The 22,462-nt window shown below is 39.1% G+C and overlaps 1 protein-coding gene across 1 annotated transcript in view; it reads left to right on the top strand.

The window, feature by feature from the left end:
• Positions 1-20,846, top strand: part of DCDC2 (doublecortin domain containing 2) — a 51,528-nt gene extending 30,682 nt beyond the window's left edge. The window contains exons 7-8 of the mRNA XM_014940790.1: positions 713-917; positions 20,728-20,846. Of these exons, the coding sequence (XP_014796276.1) occupies positions 713-917; positions 20,728-20,846 (324 nt within the window). The remainder of the gene's footprint in view (positions 1-712; positions 918-20,727) is intronic.
• The last annotated feature ends 1,616 nt before the right edge of the window (positions 20,847-22,462 follow it).

The following is a 22,462-nucleotide window of genomic DNA, read 5'->3' as shown; positions in this document are numbered from 1 at the left end:
CACTTGGCAGTCACAGTGTTACTGCCACGTGAAGGCTGTTACCCTCTTCCAGCTGCTTTTGACACTTAGATTAACACCCATGTCTCATTTACGCAGGCAATCAATTATTCACAAGTTATATACATTACATCTTAGGACTTTCCATACGTATGTATAGATGAGATATAGCTGTATATCATATGTATGCATGTATAGATTCATCTAGCCATTCTTTTCATCAAATGAAAAATTATTTTCTTATAATAAATATGTTATTTTCTTCTGGGAGTTGTTAAGGACCATTTAATTAGTTAACACCCATGTCTCATTTACGCAGGCAATGAATTATTCACAAGTTATATGTGTTACATCTTAGGACTTTCCACATATATGTATAGATGAGATATAGCTGTATATCATATGTATGCATGTATAGATTCATCTAGCCATTCTTTTCATCAAATGAAAAATTATTTTCTTATAATAAATATGTTATTTTCTTCTGGGAGTTGTTAAGGACCATTTAATTAGTCAGATCATATAGTAAGTTGATGAGATAGTTCCAGTTTTCTGGATACTTCAAGGCAACACTTAACTGTACTGATTGCAAACTAATATGCTTCTTTACCTCCTGATACCAATCCTTAGTATTAAAAAGTTGAAATAATATTGAAATTTAAAAAAAAAATAATTGTCATTTTTGTCAGTGCTAATTGCGTACACTTCTTTTCAGGGAAATGATCGGCAATCTAAATCTACCGTTGGATCCAGTGACCCAGGAGAAAATAGTTCCTCACCTCAGCTTCCCAAAGGGAAAGACAAAAAAAGCCAGAATCCAGAAGATTCTGTGTCCAGACGACACTTTTCAAACAACTCTACGAAAGTAAAACAGACAGTAAAAGTAACAGCAGCTTCCACAGGAGTCCTTCAAGATAATGGTCAGTGCATACTGTAGCCAGTGGCTTTTGATCATCAGGTAAAACAGTGAAATAGTGGAATAATATGCTTGTATAATTCTTGAATTTCCATTTACTCTGGCTAACTGAATTTACAGAAGTTCTTTCTGCTTGGGAAATGTACCTGTGCATAAACACTACGTTCCTGGCTTCGTTTACAAACTATGGAAGGCTGTATATAATTATAATACATGCTGGAAGTTAAACTAATATAGTCATATCTTTATGCTTTTGAAAAAAGCATAATAGAAAACATATCTTTACCATTTTCCCACTATTCTGCCCTGAAAAAAAGTGCAGAAAAGGATCTGGACTGCTCAGAGGACACCTTGCTGTCCCTAATGATCCCTGCCCAGTTCTGTATAACACAATCACTAGACCCTGGGGGAATAACACAAACACAAACTCCAGTTAGCCAATAGGTGCTGACACTAATCATATAGCCCAGCTGCTGGAAACAATTTCAGAATTTCTCCCTCACTATACTGTGTCAGCGATTTAGAAATTTTGTCATAAACATCCTCTTTAAGGTTTCTTAACCTATGGTACGACATTCCCCTACTCCTCTTTTTTTTTTTTTTTAATGGCTAGAAGGCTGTCCTGTCACTACAAATATTGCTGCCGTGCTGAGATGGCTATTTTTCCTCATTAGTAACAGTTCCAAAAGTCATTAATACAAGCTAGTTAATATCTGCCACAAGAAATGAATTATACTTTTCATAGCATTTGACATTTCATCTCACTGCTGTTTAAGTGTTAGTAATTAAGTGTGCAATAGCAAACTGCGATCTAAAACTTCAGTGTATGTCATCCAGTTCTGTACATCTGTCTACAGGCACGAGTTGTAAATTTACTTTAAGTCAGGAGCAGGTTTATAAACATGAGCTTTAAAAAAACCACTGAAGCCTTTTGTAACCTGAAGCCTCAACACTGAGCGCAGTTTCTTTTTGCTTTGTTTTGAAGCGCCATGAATTGGGTAACACCCAGATAGTGGCAAAATCTAAACATTCACAATGTTTAATTCAGTAATGACTGTATACAAGAACTTTTTAATGTGCTATTGCTGTGAATGTGGCACAAAAATATAGGAAATTATTTCATATTAAAATAATTAATATGCCAGAAAAAAAAGAATGTATTTCATCATTAACATTAAGAACTAAAATTCACCTGTAAGATGGTTAGTGGTATCTAACACCATTCAATTACTTTGAAAATGAGTGCTTCAGTGTACTTAGAACACATATCCCTAGGATGCAATAATGCCTTTCAGAGAAATAGGAAATATAGATTGATAGCTGCAATTGTTTAAATTTACCCTTATCTTTGAGAGTCTCTGGAGACAGTATTTCTTTTCTAATTATTTTTTTTTAAATTATTAGCGTGATGATGAGAGTCTCTGGAGACAGTATTTCTTTTCTAATTTTTTTTTTAAAATTATTAGTGTGATGGTAGTTTTACAGCTGAAACTATTCTTGAGCAATATACTAATAGTAGGTTGTGTGTTACTCAGATAATAACTTTTCTAGATTTTATGTATGCAAACAGATATTTTATTTTATTTTATTTTTTTTCTTTGGAATCCTACAAATGTGAAAGAGGACCTAACACACCATGCCATGTTTGGTAACAAAAGTCTATTATTGTATGCTCCTTTTCATTGTTCTTTCCCATGTAAATGAAGAGCAGGCTTCCCTCTGGAGAATCCAAAGCCCTAGGAAATAACTATCTCCACCTGGGATGTGAAGGATTCTGAAATTGCTCTTGCACTATTTTGTCCATATATGCCTGCCTGTGAGAACCTGTGGCACTTACGGGCAAATTTTGGGGAAAGAGGACAGCTCTTGAAGAATCAGCAAATATCTTTTCACTCAGGTCTGACCCTGTGTGGGAGCTCCACTGAAGTAGAACTTAGGTAGCTCATAGTGAAGTAGTTCATGAAATTGCTCTTGCACTATTTTGTCCATATTTGCCTGCCTGTGAGAGACTGTGGCACTTGCGGGCAAATTTTGGGGAAGGAGGACATCTCTTGAAGAAGGAGGACAGCTCTTGAAGAATCAGCAAATGTCTTTTCACTCAGGTCTGACCAAGTGTGGGAGCTCCACTGAAGTACAACTTAGGTAGCACGTAGTGAAGTAGTTCCAAGAAAATGTACTATACTGACCCCAAAGTGTCATCTTCTATGCAGTTGCTGTCTCCTGAGTGGTTTTTCTGGTCACACCTCAAGATGGAGTGACCTGAAGCATAGGCCAGCAGGCTGTAGGAGCTGCAAGCTGTTCATGTGGAGTGCTGCAACTTCAGTGTCCTCCTGCCCATCCAACCCTCCATGTCAAAGACTGCTCTTGACAGAAAGCCAGTTGATAATTTAGAGTTGCAGAGGTCAGCATTAACCATATTTCTGTCCTTTCTTCTTTGAAGGGACTGAAGTGCTGTGTGATTTGTGAAGATGTTAAACTTACTGTCAAAGGCATATTATTTTGTTTGTTTTGCTATCAACTTTGTTTCTTTGTTTCTCATTAGCTGAATATTTTTCACCCATGGGACTATCTGTTGAGTTAAATATAGCACAGGATCTTGGTTAAGTATTTCCACCAAATTATCTATCTGCAGGTGGGAAGTGGAAGTTCTTAGCTGATGTACATTTTGGGACTGAGGTAGGAGGTGGTGTAGTCCCCTCAAAAGCTTTCTCTAGAGAACCTCATCAGTCAAATCAGATTTATGAGCCCACTGACTGCAACTCTGTCAGTGGGGGATCTGAGAAACAAGTAGATGTGTTGAAATAAGAAAAGCCTGAAACATTCTGTCCTCATCATCACTGGCATTGTTTTTACGGCACATCATAGGAAAGTCACCTGGCTCAGTTTTGACCTGTGCAGCAGCCCCTTCTCTACCTTAAAGAGAAGCTCACAGTGGGGAAGTCTCACTACCATGTTTCCTTGCTAGTTTACCTCTTTCAAGCAGACCAGGTTGTGGCTGGCTTCTCTGCCTGCTTCTTTTGACGTACTGAGGTGACCTTCAGCATATGATTGAAGCAGGAAAGAAAGAAATGTTAGAAATATGCAAACACTGAAAATATTTTCATACCCAGATATCCTAATGTATCTGTATCACACAGTTTGTTGTTCATGGCTCAGTAGGCTGCTTGGGTTTAACCTGCCTGCCCGTCTCTTGACAACCTTTCATCTGATTAAACCCATGGAGATCCTAGTATAGAAGATGTTCTACAGGAAAGTTCCCAACTCCGTTTCTGTTTGTCCCTAGGGGACATCTTGTAGGGGGTCACTGCTGTCTGCTATGCTTTCCATACTGTTGAGATGGTGCATCAGGGAGAGGCTTCTTGCTGATGACTGAACCAGGTGACCTTCAGCAGCTTTCTAGTTTATACTGTACAGGCTGCTGTGACGCTTTCAGACCTGTGTCATTGCTGATTGATCCTCTGTGAAGCTGAAGCTATTAATAGTGTATGTATATATTTTTTTAATCTCTCTTTTTTTAAAAAAATATTTTTGTGAGGCCTTCACATTTTTTTGTTATTGCAGGTTTCATTAAGCATGAGGGGAACAACAGGTAGAAAGCATCTAGCTTTTTTCTAAGGAAATAAACCTCTTTCTGAGGAAATATTTTTTTTTCTCATTGCTAGAATTGTTTAAATGGCAAAGACAGTGCAAAGACAAATAATAATAAAGTGCTGAATAAAAGGGTGGGTTTGCAAGATTTCTTGATCAAGAATTCATTGTATGTTCATGGTTTGTAAAAAAAGTTGAAGTTTCTGTGCAGAAAGCTAAGTGGCCATCTAGATGGTGTGGTATCAAGTTAATGTTGGTAATGCAAAAGCAACGCAGAATGGCAGGTAAATGGTGAACTGAAATACTTTACAGGGTGCTGCACTAGCAGTAAATGTTTAGGAAAACATTGATGAAGCCAATTTTGTGAAATTCTCTTCTGATGCTACAGCAGAGGTCATTAAAAAATCAGTAAGATGTTGTGATATGTAGAGATAAAGTGAATATCCTGTGGTATATAAAATCAATGTTCGAGCTTATCTGTGATTCTTTGAAATCACATCTCAGAAAGGGGCATTATAGTTTTAGGAAAACCTCATGGAAAGAAAAAAAAAAGGTTAGGGATCTGAAAAAAACCACATGAAACAGAAGAACCTGCTAATTTTTTATTGCATCAAAAAAGAAGTCTTTTGGTTCAAAAATACTATGTTGGGTAAGAATAATATCTGGGACTATGATAGATATTTCTAACAAACTGTGGTTGTGATGTAAAAATTCAGATATCAAGTTCTAAACCAGTTGGTAACTAGAAAGACTATTTCAAATCAGAACATAGGTTAGCCATCATCTGGCTACTGTTGTTGGGGTTTTTTTGTGTTTTGTTGTTGTTGTTTTTGTTGTTTGTTTTGGTTGGTGGTTTTTTGTCCTAGAGCATCCTGTACTGGCATTGTCAGACATAGGGTACTGGTATGGATGAACCACAGATCTGATCTGATACAGCAGTTTCCACAGTGCTACATTCTGTTTCTTAGAAAATCAGACCTTTCTTTTAAATAGTTGTGAGTGGAAGCTTGAAACTGGCTAAAACCACATAATGGTTAGACCATTAATTTCTATTTTTAAATTAACAGTGTGACAGTTTGGACACGGCACAAATGGGAATGAGTTTTCTTCCTTTCCCCTCAATCCATCCGGCTCTTCGAAATAAGGCTTTTAGTATCTGCTGTGTAATAACTTTGTGTTTCCATATGAATGCATTCTGCTTTCCTGCAGAAAGATTTTCTTCATGCCTTTTAAGATCTCTGTTGTTTTATCCTTACAGTAGCTGGTAGGTGTTCTTATGAAGGGTAAAATCATAGGAAAGTAATTTAAGGAATTCTGACAATAAATTAGGATGACTGACATTAAGTGTACCATGCATTTAGCAGTGAAGAATATTGGTAAATCAGTAGGCTCTTTAAAGCAGGGTAGACAGATTTTCTTATCCTCTTGATTTGTTTCAGGTCAATTATTTAAATAGCATTAGCCTCTATAATTTTTGCTGCTGGAGTCTAAATATGCTGCAGCCTGAATATATTAGTAAGTTTTATAAATTTTGTTTAATCTGGGCACAAATGTGAATATGTTTGTTTATATCATAAGAGACATAGCCTTCTAAATTTCCAAATAAGTTGAGTAAATTTCTTCTGCACATATGTCTAGAGAGGTAGATGATACTGTGATGTGAGTTAATGCATCAAGATCTCTTTTCCTCTGTTTGTCTTCACTTCATTTGGTTTGTGTTTGGAATTAATCCTTGAGTCCCACAGCATGGCTTTCTTCTGTTAACTCTTGTCTCAGATAAAAGTTTCCATAACTATTGTGAGGTCTGAATTTTGAGATGTCAGTGGTGAGGGTCTTCCATATGAAAAGTTCTTGCAAGAAGAGGTGTGGAATTCTGCAGGAGATGACATGAGGTCTGAAGTCAAGAAGAGCCCCTACCAAAACAGCCCAATTTCAAAATGTGCTTAAGCATGTATTTATATATATATATTTTTTTTTTTTGCCAAGTCACGCTAACATGCATGATTAACCTTTTTAAGCGTACAGTCTAGGTTTCATTTCTTTTACTGAGCCTCTGGCACCTGCTTGCTTAAAAGTAAACCAGCATGTTCCTGAAGAGACTCAACTGGTCAGTCACATGCTCACTTACCTGTGTCTTTGTTGGGCTCATTATGTGCTTAAATGGAAGCTTGGACATGTAGATTTGGAAGCTCAAGGCTTTACAAATATTTACTCTGAAGAAAGAGCTATTATTGTAAACCTAAAATATATAGATCATCACACAAATCATTGGGAAAATATAGGATTGCTATTATTTAATAATTAATGAAGTTTTCACACACACTGTGTTCTCAGTATCATCATTAAACAATGTGAATAAACCAGTTCATATTTCATGTGAAACAATTTATACTCTCTGTTGCAAGAATAGAGCTAAAAGCTAATGATAAAACCTCAGAGAAGTATGTAATTCCTAACTATCTGAATTACTAGCGGCTGATACATCTTTCACAGAGAGATATTCCAGACCAAAAAAAATTATCCGGTATGTATATGGTCATATGAGTGTATGTGCATTACTATATTAAGTGAAAGAATCTATTAATGTCAGTGATACTGATAAAACAGATTTAAAAAATAATATATAAGCCAAGTCATATGAAAGCCTCTGATCTCTACAGTGGTCGAGTCTAAATATAAATATCTAAAAGGCGGGTGTCAAGAGGATAAGGCCAGATCATTTTCAGTGGTACCCAGTGACAGGGCAAGGGGCAATAGGCACAAGCTGGAACACAGGAAATTCCATCCAACATGAGGAAGAACTTCTTTACTTTGAGGGTGGCAGAGCCCTGGAACAGGCTGCCCAGAGAGGTGGTGGAGTCTCCTTCTCTGGAGATACTCAAAACCCACCTGGATGTGTTCCTGTCCAACCTGCTCTGGGTGAACCTGCTTTGGCAGGGGGTTGGACTAAATGATCTCCAGAGGACCATTCTGTGATTCTATAATGTCCCCTTGCACCTTATATTTTATTCTCTTCATTTACCAAGTAACGATGTTGTTAAGGATCCTGCTGTCCATCATAAACTTCACAGTTTAAAATATAAAATGTACACAAACGAAATGGCTGCAGGAATATTTGAATATCCTGCCCTTTTAATAGCCTGGTGTGAGTGTTCCATTAGTTCAGTAGGAGGCTTATTGCATTTTTTTTGTTGTTGTTGTTTTGATGGAAATATTCTTAAAGGAATTTTGGTTAAAACATTGACATTTAAATAGTTTCTAGCTAATGTTTGAAGACTGAAAGTCTGAAGGCTGACTCAGACTTAATGGAGAGGATCAGATTAGTCCAGAGCCAGGATCCTGTCTTTTGTGGAAAGAGGAAAAACATATAATGGGCATTAGTATGTAGCAGTACTTGTGGCATACTTCTATAATTAAAGTAAGGAATGTAACCAAGCTAGTATAGGTCAATTTAGTCCTTAATGGGACTATCAGTATTTTCGGAGTGCTGCAAAATTGTCAGGTGACCCCAAGTTTGTGACAGATGCATTTCATACCTGCAGTTTTCTGATACTGTTATGGAAGAAAGCTTCTGTAATACACAGCTGTGTCTGTGACAATTTGTTTCTGTTTGTTTTAATTCATCCTGTGGCACCCACGACAGCTGTGATGCTCTTACCCTAACAATTCTTTCACTGTTTATCAGTCTGGTCTCCTTGCACCGTTCTCCATTCTCCACCCCCTTTGCTTTGCTCCCTGCCTCTTCCCCTTCCCTCCCTCCCCACCTTTCGCTGTTCTTCCCTCTGCTCTTTCCACTACTTTCCTTTCCATCATAGAATTGCAGAGTGGTTTCGGTTGGAAGGGACCTTAAAGATCATCTAGTTCCAACCTCCCTGCTGTGAGCAGGGGACATCCCATTTTCCGATGCTTTTCCTTGGGTCCATGTGGCACTTGGTTAATTTTATCTGATTTCAACTGTTTTCTTTCTGTGCCATTTGTTGGTCTTTCCTTCAGTAATCCTTTCTGTCTGGCACTGATTCACCAGGATCTGGAGGTCTGGGTTCAACCCCTTCTTCTGCCTCAGTTTTCCTGTTTGACTTTGGGCAGTAGCTTGGATACATTCTATAGTCAATGAAGCATTGACATGGAGAGAAATCTTCTTCTGCCTCAGTTTTCCTGTTTGACTTCAGGCAGTTGCTTGGGCCTAGATACATTCTATAGTCAATGAAGCATCGACATGGAGAGAAACGTGTGACAGGAGGCAGTTCAGCCCTCCTAATCTGTTCCCACCTTTCTGAAACTTCCTCCATGTGGCTCAAGGGTATGTCAGAGAGCAGCTGTAGAAACGCTTGGCTTGCCAAGGCTCTTGTGGAGTGGCTGCATAAGGTCAGAGGTGGGCAATGGGAAGACAAAAGCTCTCTTAGCTTCCTTCTCCACCTGGTTGTCACAGGCCTTTTCCTTTGATCAGCTTGGGAGCAGAGAGGACGTGCCATTCTTGTTTGGCTATTTTTCTCGTCCGTTTTGACCCAGCCCTGTGCAGCTTTACAACAGGTGGTGACACACGCTGTGGTTTTGAAGAGTAGACTTGTCAAGAGGCTGCATCAGCTGTGTAACAGGCATCTCTATAAAGTAACTTCATAGCTTGAAAAGTTGCCTTTAGACTTTATTCAAGTCATAATTCATAGCTTTGTAGCTTTCTTTTGGAGTGCTTTATAGCTCCAAGTCATTATGTGAGTGTGAAGTATAACTTTTTTCTGACTAAGACAAAGTTATTCTTTTGAATGCATCCGTTAAATAAATGTCCTGGTGCTCTTTACAAAGTTCTTGTGTGTACTTTTGATGGCTGATTTATGGGCTATGACTTTTTAAAGCAGAAGTAGTTTTCTGTGCAATTGCAGTGCACTTTGTATTGAAATAACGGAAGTGTGACGAGAACTCAACAGAGCAAAGAATATTGGTTTTTTGCATTTTAAGTATTCATTACAAGTTAATGTGACTGCTGTGCTACAACCATGGAACAGGAATATTTAATTCAGTTAAAAGGAAAGAAAACCAACAGGCAAACTCTGGACAAATTTTGTTTAAAAACTGAAGAACCGTTGTTTAATTTTTAACAACAACAACAAAAAAAAGCTTCATTGAAATTAATATTTAAAGATACTGAGCTTCTGGGTTTCAAAATACAAATAACTGACCACGGCTTAGACTGGCACCATGTTGTGTGAGTCTTTGTACTTATCCTGTGCTTGGAAGCTTTATTTACATGCATGCTCCCTATTTGGGGGTGAAAGGAGCTTATAGTGCTGGGGCAGTATGTTAGGATCCAGAGGGCAGATGAAGGGTACGTGTACAATACTTCTAAGGATACTGTTTGTCTTCACCTGTTGTCTTCAGTACTTCTTCATGTGCTGAAGATCTGTGTTAACATCCAGTCCAACTTGAAAAGGCAGAATATAGGCTGTTGCTCTGTGTGTTAGTGCAAGCTCTTCCCCTTCTCCTCATGTGTGTGCTTTTAGTGTCTCCCTGTCAATAAGATCTCTCCCTCACTCTCTCCTGGTTTGTCACCTTGTCTTGGGGTGAGATGGACTCCTGCAGCTGTTGTGGGACTGAAGGGGAGGAGGAGGGTGCCTTAAAAGCTGGTAACAGGGGTGGTTTATTCTGTATGAAGGCCATTCTGTTTCACCTGGGTTTGACTGTATGAGCTGCAGCTCTTAGGCAGGCAGCTGGTACCATACGGTCGATCAGCTGTAGTATTTCAGGTAGATTCAGTTAGTGGAAAGGAGTATTGCAGCTTTCTTCCCAGTTTGCTTGTGCCTTTTCAAGACCGCTTCAAACCTAGGGTTGAGGAACAGAAGTTGAGAAGGAAGCGTGCAAGTGGCGCTTTTGTTCTTCTCCTACCTTTGCCCACAAATGCCCAGCTGTAAGCTCTGCCCTTGCAGGGTGAAGAGGACACCAGACTTCTCAGAACGTCCCTTGTCTGTCTACATCTCCAGCTGTTAGGACAGAAGTTCAGAAAAGGCTCTTTATTTGGGGAGGCTGTTGGTTTTGGTCTGTTTCCTCATGGCAACAAGAAAGGTGCGGTAAATCCTAAAGGATTTCTTGACTGTGGTTCACTTTCAGATTCCAGCTGCTCCTGGGAACTTGTTGAGGGCAAGATGAAGATGCATCTTGCCTACCTTTCACCGTATGAGGGTTGGAGAATTAATTCAAGCTGAGCTTCCAGGTTCCACCTGTCAAAGAGAGACAAGTGTGTCTTGAGATGCCCATTCTCTCAGTTGACAAGGAAATTAGAAATCTAGCTTAGACCAGATACTGAAGTATTGGATGTATTATATATGTAATTCCTGACTTGAACTATGGCATTTTCAGTTTTGTTTTAGAGTGATTGAAGAGTCTGATTCTGAAATGGAGATGTATTTTTGATGGAGAGCTAGAAGCCAACTGCAGGAACACAGTGGTAATGATTACTCCCAAGTACTATTTTGATCAGTATAGCTCCACTGTCTACTCTGAAGGCTCATTGGAGTTCCTCAGTTGGCTTTGCAGGTTTATTCCAAAAAGTTCAAAGGCTTTGGATTGGGTAAGGGAAGCACTTAATCACCATTTTACGATTTTTCCTTTATTTTTTCCTGATGCACAGTGAAAAAGACTCTTGGCATTTTAATTGGCTGCATTTGGCTATCACTGATGTGGGATTAATTTATTTTAATCTGAGTCCAATAAATTGCACAGTGAGTTTACACATGCACATTTTGAAGGGTATGGAAATAGATAAAAAGAAAATATTCATAGTAGAAAATGTATCTCATATTCTTTGCTGTCCTTTTCCCTGCCAGTTTAGCAGTTAAGTGGAATCTTCTGGTTTTGAGTGCCAGACTGTTTTAAAATGATTGTTTCCTGGGACTTAACATCTAAAGAATTATGCTCATAGCTTATTTAAAGCTTAACCTAATCTTCCAACAGAGTTTAGTTGGGCTAGCCGTGTATTTATTTTGAATATGTGGGTTTTTTTAAGACACTGAGAATTTTACCAGCATGCCATTCATATTACAACTGATCCGTGTCATAATCCTCTCAAATCAAGATGATTAAAGAATTTCTTAGTGTTGAGAGCTCTTTGTGCAAGATTTAAATTCACCGCTTCTTAGAGCAAATCCAGTAGACTGTGAGCTGGTGCTTTGGTTTTTGTAAGCTATAAGGCGTGCTATTAATGTTAGGGTTGGACTCTCATTGAGCTGGTAGAATCCTAAATAATATTGAATATATTATATGTTACAGTAATTGCAACTGGAAATGTGAGGTGGTTTATGAAAATGACACCAAAGGCACATTTAATGATCAGCATCTTGGTTTAAGATTTAAAAATAACCACAAAACCCAAACCTACTTATTTTTTGTTTGCAGCACATTCTGTAAGGAGTATACTATAGGAAGTTGAACAGGAAAGTACAGAAGAATAATGGAATATGGAATATTCTTCTCAGGGAGCAGTCTAAAGCCTATTCCATTCAAATACAGTAGTTTAATTGTGGTTGCACATTTTCAGGATTAACAAACTCTCTGTAGTTAAAACACAGGCACGTAGATCATATCACTGCTGTGTTGTCAGAGGAGGCAAAAACTGTGCTGAAGAGACATGATCTTTCTTGTCCCTTATTTGTGGAGTTTTTACAAGACCTGTAGGTTTATTCTTCACGTAATTGGAGATAAAATTGCAATCTATAGCAAGAGCTGAGAACCCTTGTTGCTGTTAGTGGGTATTGTGACAGTGCTGAAGCTTGGGAGCCAGAATATACCAGTGTCAGTGGGCAACTGAAATGATGATAAACCTTGCAGCCTCTTTCTTTGAGCACACGGTGAGTTTCTTTGGGTTTGCTTTTATTAAAATGAATATATTGCAAAACATAAAATGGGGAAATAGTGCTTGGCAGCAGGAAAGTCACGTTGCTTCACCTGCTGCAGGATGGAGCGTAGGTGTGCTGATGCTCAATTTGGAAAGTCTGAATGCCGCAAACGGGTGATTTAGATAACTTAACCACTGTCAAAGGTGTTAGCAAAAGTGGTTTTAATATTATGTTTTAGAAGTGCTACTTAACAAAGTCCGATGGCAAGATTAACTCTATTAATTACTGCATGGAAAAAATATACAAAGGAAAATTGAGTTGCACTCCAGATAAAATGATTCATAGAGAGGCTGAGGCTGCAAAGAGTAAGGAGGCCCTGCCGTTGAGTCATGAGGTTCAGAATGGATGCCCTTGCTTTCTAAACTCCTTCTCAGAGAAGAATCTAGGTGGATCCAGGCTTAGTCCCAGACTTGGTCAACAGTTTGTTTATAAAGGATTATATATGCAAAGTTTATGTGATGTTTCATTAGCATCAATTCAGCATGTGTTCAAAGTTACCAAGGCACAATCGAAGTTACCATACTACAGGTTTATGAGCGATAGCGATCACTTACCAAAAGATCTCTCTGCCTCTATGAACAACCTTGAGAGACATCCCAGCTCAAGGGGAGATGACCACCCCTCAGCCAGGCTGTCTACCAGGGAGAGCTAGACACTTAGGCTGTCATGTTTAGTGGATCCAGACATAGTCCCAGACTTGGTCAACAGTTTGTTTATAAAGGATTATATATGCCAAGTTTATGTGATGTTTCATTAGCATCAATTCAGCATGTGTTCAAAGTTACCAAGGCACAATCGAAGTTACCATACTACAGGTTTATGAGCGATAGCGATCACTTACCAAAAGATCTCTCTGCCTCTATGAACAACCTTGAGAGACATCCCAGCTCAAGGGGAGATGACCACCCCTCAGCCAGGCTGTCTACCAGGGAGAGCTAGACACTTAGGCTGTCATGTTTATGGGATAAAGTGGTTGGCTCGTAGTCAAATTACGTGCGACGGAAAAGACTGTCTACCAGGGAGAGCTAGACACTTAGGCTGTCATATTTATGGGATAAAGTGGTTGGCTTGTAGTCAAATTACGTGCGACGGAAAAGGTTGCACAAGATTCCTTGTACCCACAACTTTGTTCCTTGATCAATGAATCTTGAAAAAGCCATCTGCTATTCCTGTGTTAATTGCACGGTTGGTGATCCAAGCTCACATGCATCGGTGCTCTCTGTGTCACTCTGCTCCCTTGTGGGTTTTCAGGGAGCAGATTGAAACTAGCAGAGTTCGTGGCCTGGCTTTACCTCCTTTAGAGTTGTACCAAACCTCTGCTAGTTTGATTAGGGGATCAAGTGCATCCCTCACGTTGGACCGGGACAGACATTTCAGGGCTTTTGCATTTGCTTTGTGACAGTTTAGCCCCTAGGACCCAGCTTGTTCCCAAGAAAATGCTGAGTTTTGGAACAGGCATGGAATTAAAAAAGATGTGGCTGAACGGAAGCTGCTTTATTAATTTCAAAATGCAAATGGTCTTAATGATCTGTCATTTAAATAAATGAATAAATTAGGTGCTTCGAAACACAGAATAAATGAGGTGAATGACCGAAGTAAGGAGGAGGAAGGAAAAAGCTTGTATTTGACATGCAGTCCTTTTTTTATGTAGCTGTTATGCATAAAGGTTGCACAAGATTCCTTGTACCCACAACTTTGTTCCTTGATCAATGAATCTTGAAAAAGCCATCTGCTATTCCTGTGTTAATTGCACGGTTGGTGATCCAAGCTCACATGCATCGGTGCTCTCTGTGTCACTCTGCTCCCTTGTGGGTTTTCAGGGAGCAGATTGAAACTAGCAGAGTTCATGGCCTGGCTTTACCTCCTTTAGAGTCTGTACCAAACCTCTGCTAGTTTGATTAGGGGATCATTAGGGGATCAAGTGCATCCCTCACGTTGGACCGGGACAGACGTTTCAGGGCTTTTGCATTTCCTTTGTGACAGTTTAGCCCTTAGGACAGTGCATCCCTCACGTTGGACCGGGACAGACATTTCAGGGCTTTTGCATTTGCTTTGTGACAGTTTAGCCCCTAGGACCCAGCTTGTTCCCAAGAAAATGCTGAGTTTTGGAACAGGCATGGAATTAAAAAAGATGTGGCTGAACGGAAGCTGCTTTATTAATTTCAAAATGCAAATGGTCTTAATGATCTGTCATTTAAATAAATGAATAAATTAGGTGCTTCGAAACACAGAATAAATGAGGTGAATGACCGAAGTAAGGAGGAGGAAGGAAAAAGCTTGTATTTGACATGCAGTCCTTTTTTTATGTAGCTGTTATGCATAAAGATGACTGAGCTATTGCACCTGACTAAGGCAGCTTTTCCTTGGCTCTAGCTTACCATATTTCCTATCATTAAAGGAGACTGCTGCATACAGGGTCAACATCTAGAAGGACCTTTTGCAGCTTCTGTTGAGGTAGTCAGATGACAGGAATCCGTAATAATGTGAAATCTTATTAGAAATTCAATATTTTCTGAAGAGAGCAACTAATTGCTTAGAAGCTTGAGGCTGCAATAGTATCAGATGAAGAAAAATGCATATTTTTAATATTCCAAACAGTTTCATATGTGTATTGCTACCAGTTTCTTTTTAACTCCATTACTCCTTGATGGCAGAAGTCACAAATAATTGCTTAGAAGCTTGAGGCTGCAATAGTGTCAGGTGAAGAAAAATGAATATTTTTTAATATTCCCAATAGTTTCATATGTATATTGTTAACAATTTCTTTTTAACTCGGTTACTTCTTGATGGCAGAAGTCACAAGCACACACACACATGCAAACCTATCATCAAGGCAGAGGCTTTTTGTTGGAAATGGGCCTTGTACAATTAAAAAACCCTTGAAATGAAAAAAAAAAAACAAACCAACAAACACAAACAACCAAAGAAAAACAGAAAAGAAAATTATGTTGTAGATAAGCATAAATGCACGTCCTCCCTATTCCTTGTGGCAATCTATTCAATTTAATGAGCCACAGATTTTTTACATTTTGTTTTTAATTTGACTTAATGTTTTTATGAGGCAGCCTCTGTGGCAAGTCACATTAATTTTTTTTTATAGTCACATTAACTTCCTTGCTTACATACAGAGCTTGCAGTTAGTAAATGCCTCTGATTTCCATAAAATATTCAGGGCAGGCTATTATTACAATGATTTTTTTTATCCCTACTGCTAAACTTCAATCAGTTTAAAATTTGAAATGCATTAATGACTGCATAATGTTGTAATTTGTGCTGCAATAAATGTTCTACGGTTAATGCTACTTGGGAAAGGAGCTTATACAAGAGCCATTAATTGCTATGCTTAATTATTTAAAATATATATATTTCTTATGAGTTAGTTCAATCTGTAACTCAATTACTGTTTAATAAAGTCATATAACTTTCGTGTTTATCTAAGTATAGGAAAGGATTCCAGCTGAAATACTGAGTGGCATCAGACAGAAAATGACCTTTGCACTTTTGCCAAGTTTTGTGCAGTTATATATGCATTGATTCATTGCTTCTTTCTGTACATACTGAACTGAGTGATTGCACAATAGACTGAATATCTGTGTATTGAGACAACTGATAATATGTAATATGTAGGTGATATGTTGTCAGTCAAAATGGTTTGGGCACTTACAAATTTGCTGTTGCTGATAATCATTTTGTTCTGTACCTATTAGGAGATTAGCCAGAAGTGTAAAACATCTAGAAAATTCCCCTGAATGGTCAGCGGACTCCCCTTCACACAAATGAATCCTCAGGGGCTGCAAAGCTGTCAGAGCTGGCTTGGGTAAGGGGATGGGACAGGACGGAGTAGGTAACTCTTAAGAGGAAGATTCTTGGCTATTAAGAGCCATTATGCAAGAAGCATAGTTTACAGAGGTCTTAACATTGTCTTAATTTGTTTCATTTGTCCATTTGCAACGAAGTCACAGAGGTTAAAAAGCACTATAGGAACACAGTACCACCTTCTCTTAACTATGATGAAACCCAGTGAGGACCAAGCCACTTACTTTATGAAATAGGCCTTGGGCACGTACAAATTCAGAAACCCCACGCCCTATTTATCAGTCATCATCCTTTATAAGGTTCTGATCCAGACCTGACCCACTCTACTTTTCTTCTACCCATAGCCTCTGCGTCTGATTTCCAAAGAGCTAAGCCTTCTGAGAACATCCTCTCTCGTGTAATTTCACCACCTTTTTCTGCAGAAAAATGTTCTCTTGTTCATACTGTTTGTGTGGCTCCATTGCTTCTAGCTCTAGAGGTTGGCCATAAAGTAGGTGCCAGTGTTTCAACTTTCAACTTTAGTGTATCTAACTTCAGTAGAGATTGCAGTGTAAGCCCCATAACAATATAGAATGAAAACTTGCAAAAATGTTTTTTTCCGTGTAATTTATAGCGTTTTCTAAAATGCCTTCTTGTTTTTCCCTCCCTTAGAGATTTGTCTAGAAACTGACTAACGATTCAGAGACAGAGATGTGAAATATTGCATCAATAAGATTTTTTTGGTTTGCTTTTTTTTTTTTCCTGAACCAAAAAGCATTTCTGAAATATTACCTATAAAATATGAGGCAAAATTGCCCAAGCTAACACATTTGCTTGGGAGGTGCTGAGTAACTCACAGCACTGATAATAGTGATTAATGTGGTCTACAAACTCCTGCTGACAAGATCCTGACACAGAATCACATAAACAAGCAAGATGCTGGCCTTTCACTCAGCTGCCTTTCTCCAAATATTCGTAAATTCACATACAAAAAGTGTAAATACTTCTGGCTGAAGTAGGGTAGCAACACACTAATAATATTTACATTTTAGGCTATTTTCTTACTGCTCCATTTAATCAAGTTAATTTTTTGTAAATTATTTTACAATTTTTGTACTTTTTTTCCCTCTATTGTACCAAAAGACAACAGTATGTGTCCTAATGTAGGACTAATTTAATTCCTTGCCATTTTCTTTGGATATTTTTATTTATTCCAGTTTTATTCAAGCGTTACAACTTTCCCATTTTTCAGTTAGTCTCATTTTTTTCTTCACCTCTCTTGGCACATTTCAGAACTAAGTGTTTTTCTTCCTTCCCTGACTATTAATGGTACATGTGTTTTGGACATTTGTCTTCCATGCTCTCATGTTTGTGCAGAGCTAAATAATTCATTCCCCTTTTGTTGTCAATTTTCCTGCTGAAAACAAATCTTTTCTGCCATCCCTTCAGAAACCAACTAACGATCTTTTGTGTTGTGTGCATTTGAAACGTGCTATTCTTTAGCTACTTGTTTTCTGCAAAGAATATAGTTGTTCTAAAAATGGGATAACTTCCCATTTGTCTGAAAACACTGTCCTTGAAGTTTTTTTGGTGACTTCTGTGGTCTCTATTCTTTCCCATTGCAGCCTGGCATCTAGTTTTGGCATCCTCCACTCTGTGGAAGAGCAGGGATGCTATTTCACTTCAGAGTGCTTCCTGTGCAAGGCAATGAATGCTGGTGTCCTTGAGAGATGCTGGAAGGCTCTTTTGAACTAATTTCTTTCCATTTACAACCAGCTTTCTGAGCAGACACCTCTTCGAAAGTGCTTGGAGGAAACCCCAAGGGGATTTCAGTTTTTCCTTTTTGGAATCCCGCTGTTTCTAGCTCTTTGGGTACAGTGTTTTGAATGGGAAAGTTGGTTGCCTGGCCCAGGTGAAAAATTATCGTCTTCTTCCCTCTCCCTCACTTCCTCTTGGTTTCATGATTAAGGTTTCTGAAAATACTGCACAACTGTCTCCTTGTGCTGGGTTATTCAGCATAGCCCTGAGGCTGCTCTTCTAAGGAGAGGTGCTTTAAATCGAGAATCCTCAACTCTAGAGATGAATTTTGTGGATTTGGCCTCCAGGGCTGACACATGTTCATCTCCCTTGTACTACTTTTGCCCTGCCTGAGAAAAACCTGATGAGAATTACCTCTGCATCAAAATCCTTTTACCCCTAGAGGCCAGACAATCACCATTTCTGTTGAAAGACTTGGGCATCTTGAAGGCAAAGGTATTATTACAGAATCTAAATGGAATGATGGTGATATTAAACACAGTTCTCTCTGACACTGATTTGACTTTTTATAGTTCAGTGAGCCAAGGAATGTAGGACAAGCTTATTTTCTTAGGTGCTTAAGGGAAGGCCTTGAATTAGGAGAAGCATCATGGTGGCTTTCAAGAAACAGATTATGTTTTCCTCTCAGAATATGGGGGTAATCTATATCACAATCAAACATCTGTGATGGGAGGCAACAATCATAATATCAGGTAAGTGAAACAGAACCTTCTGTGCCTTAGAGAGCTCAGAAAAATGGGAAATGTGAAGTGCACAGGTTACTTGAAAAAGTACAAGTAGCACCCATTCAGATGCATTTTGATGCTACTCTCCATAGCTCCATGTTTTTATTGCTGAATTTGTCAAAAAAGCTTGTCTCATCAAAGGGGGGCTGTAATGAGATACGTACGTGTAGATTGTCCAAGCTTTACCTTGTCTCATCAAAGGGGGGCTGTAATGAGATCTACACGTAATCTACGTGTAGATTGTCCAAGCTTTACTGTACTGCCAGCAGATATTGGATGTCCTTAGTTGTTTTCGATGGAACATACTACAACAGATGCATTATATTTAATAATCTACCAACAAAAAAAAAATTAAGAAAATACAAATTATTATTTCCATGCTAAGTGTGAAGATGGGACCTTTTTCAAGATGTGCGTGATGTTTAGAATAAGAATCCAGGCAATGGTGCTAAGAACCCTGTGGTATTTCCAACACTGGTATTTTCAGAGGATAAGTAGTATAGAGCTTTTGTCAGATCTTTTGTTCCAGCAGGACTGATGCTCAGGTACTCAAGCTGCTTTATCCATCAGAAAATCTCTCCTAAGATGCTGTCAGTGGTACCACTCTGGAATATTATTGTGATGTTCCACAGACTTCCCCATTCCTGCCTCTTCATTTCAAACTAGGAGAACAGCTTTAATTTCTGGTTCTCTAGTCAGGGGCCCGTCAGTAGATGTCTAAGGCCACCCGGATGAGCTGGCACCTCCCCTCCAGTTAGCCATTTACAGTGGTATGGTATGGTATGCCTCAGAACTTTGTTCCCCAGGTAAACTCCTTCCTTGGCTCTTGTAGTGATGAGAAGGTAACTGGAAAACTAACTTGTAGAGTAGTCAATGCAGGTGGACTCTGGATTTCCCTAAGTCTTGGGGTTTTATACATTATTTTTCCTCCTTCTCAAAGGTGGTGTGAATAGTTCAGTGCTACACTAGGGCTGTTCATTTAACAGTGTCAAGCAATGTAGAACAATTTGCATGGTCAGTGGATATTATCGAGTTCTGTTATTATCCTCTTATGAAGAATTAAGAGACAGTCCAAAACAACACAAATATTTTTTTCCTCTTTCTTATTGTAGTTACTTATTATGCTGGATATGAACACATCAGCATAGGACCATCTGTCTGTCTTAGGGATGGAGAGGGAGATGGGTTAGAATAACCTACGCTTTTGATTTCGGGGCTGCTTTCAGTCCTGGGGGAAGGGAGACAGGAATGTGCATCACTTGGAAATGGTCTTCTGTATGTACCCATCTTCACTTTCCTAGTTAGCTGAGAATGAAAGATCTGTATTAGAAAATTCAAAGATCCCTGGTTATTACTTAGATTTGTGGGAAAAAAATTACTCTTACTCTAAGTGGTGTAAAGTCTTTGCAGAATTGAACATCATTCTAACCATTAAGCCTGTTAGCCAGCAGTATGTGCTTTTTTTAATGGGGATGTGGAGTTTCAGCTATAATTCTATTTGCACGTGCCCAAGGGTGGGGAGTAGCATTCCCCAACTGCTTCTGTTAATCTTTTACTCCTGTCCTGCTTCACCATATTTATTGTTGATTCAGAGCCTGAGATTTTTGCTAGATGTGTGTTATAATGCTATTTAATAGAAGGTACTATCATTGACTTTAGAAATAGAAGTAATATGTTGTTGTATTAAATTCAGATTGGCTCCTGACCTTTGCCAGAAGTGAAGGAACTTCAGATACAGGGCTTTGTTTAGTCTTTGTTTTTCTTCCCTCTTCTCTCTTGCCTTCCCCAAATGGTGTAACATGTAAGTATTTGTTATTAAAAAGGAAAGGAAAACAAATTGACAATAATGAGAGATTGAAAACTTCATTAAAATAACTGTACGGGGAATGGTGGGTCAGCTCAGAAACCTGCTCTGAGAAACAACATTGAATGCAGTTTGCAGTTGTGCCACACAGTGTCACAATTGGCCTTCACTTCCTTCCACTCTGTGTCTCTCCCATCGCAGGTGAAGATATTTACAAAGCCAGAGAGGAGGGGTCTGAAGTGTGGGGGGCAGCTGAAGTGCAGGAAGATGAACATACTCGTGTAGAAGTTCCGCTGGACCAGGTATTGATCGAGCTTTAAATCAATGGCTTTTTTTTTTTTTTTAAGGATCACAGGCTGTTTGTTGCTTTTCTTTCCCCAATTTCTTTCAAGTGTACAGCATAATTCTTTGGGGATGGTTGTAACAACGATGTGGCTTCTTTTATGGGAGCTTTGGCAAATCTTCCTTTCTGTGTTAAGGTGTCAAATACTAGTTACCTTTCATCAGCTTCAGAACTGCTCTGAGAGCCCTTACAGGGCACTAGAGAGTCAGGACTCCCTGCTGTCACAACCTACCAAATAGATCCACCTGGATCACGGTCCCTTTATGCTGGTGGAGCACTGTAAAGGGACTATGGCAGAGAATCAAGGTCAGAATTCCTGCAGTCTTGAACCACAAACAGGTGTGGATTTATCTGATTTTTATTAAAGCTGCCAGCACTTTCTTCTGTTGAAACTTTTTAACTGTAAGACTTATGTGCAGTAAATAGTCAATTGCTCACAATTCAGTCTTCTTTTTCATCTTACATGTTTGTAGAACTTTGCGTCAGGTTCACAAGATGTTGCATTGTGATTCTGGTGTCTGTTGGTAGTGGCCTGAGGTCAGCCACCTAGGCCACAAGATAATATTTCTGGTCTGTGCTGCAGTGTAAGGAATCTGTTTATCCAACAGATTTCTCAGGCAAAAAGTCATCCCAACAACATAAGGGATTCTTGGGCATTTTCCTGACTTCCTGGTGGTCAGCTCAGTGCCGAGGAACAGTTGTTAATGTGAGATTATAAATAAATGGGAGTTAAAAATAGTTGTTTGTAAATACACTTTAATTACCCAGGGCAACATGCTGGAGCACAAACAATCTGGGAGATTTTTGGAGTGTGCTGGAGACAATTTTTTGGTGTAGGTAGTGGGGATACACATTTAGGAGAGGCATTCTGCTGGATTTTGTACTCATGAATAAAGGGGAAGTGGTTGGGGATGAGATAGTGGCAGTCTTAGTTGCAGTGGCCATGAGATGATAGGGTTTAAGACCCTTAAAAAGGTAGAGATGGAAAATAAGAAAATAAAAATACTGAAATTCAGGAGAGTGGACTTCGGGAAACTGGTAGGCAGGAGCCTGTCCAAAGCTGCCCCGAAGTGCAGACGAACACAGGAGATCTGGTTGATCTCCAAGGGCATCTTCCTCAAAGCACAAGAACTATCCCTATGTACAAGAAAAGAAACAGGTCTAGTAGGTTTGAACAGAGGACTCCTGATCTCATACTAAAAGAGGCAGAGTGTGGTAGGTGGGGGATGAACTGCTAAGGAGCAGTATAGAGACATAGCCTGAGTGTGCAGGGATGGACCTGGGAAAGCCAAAGCTTGTTGAGAAATGGAAATTGATACATGTGGTTGGGAATAACCAACATGGATTTAATATGGGCAAATCATATTTAACCAACCCCTTTGCCTCAGTAGTGAAATAACTGGCTGTGTGGATGAAGGAGGAGCGGTTATTATCATTTGTCTTGCTTTCAGCAAAGACTTCCATATTTGTAGGTGAGATTGGAAGAATTGTGGTAGATATGGGGAGGAAGATACCCTTAAGGAAGGTAGGGACTGGATTTGTGGGCTACAAAGCAGACAGAAAACTGGCTTGTTCAGTGGAAAGTAAAAGGTC

This window comes from Calidris pugnax, unplaced genomic scaffold (assembly GCF_001431845.1).
Source record: "Calidris pugnax isolate Ruff unplaced genomic scaffold, ASM143184v1 scaffold8, whole genome shotgun sequence".
Classification (NCBI taxonomy): domain Eukaryota; kingdom Metazoa; phylum Chordata; class Aves; order Charadriiformes; family Scolopacidae; genus Calidris; species Calidris pugnax.
Note: the sequence above shows the minus strand (reverse complement) of the source record. Positions and strands in the feature narration are given on the sequence as shown.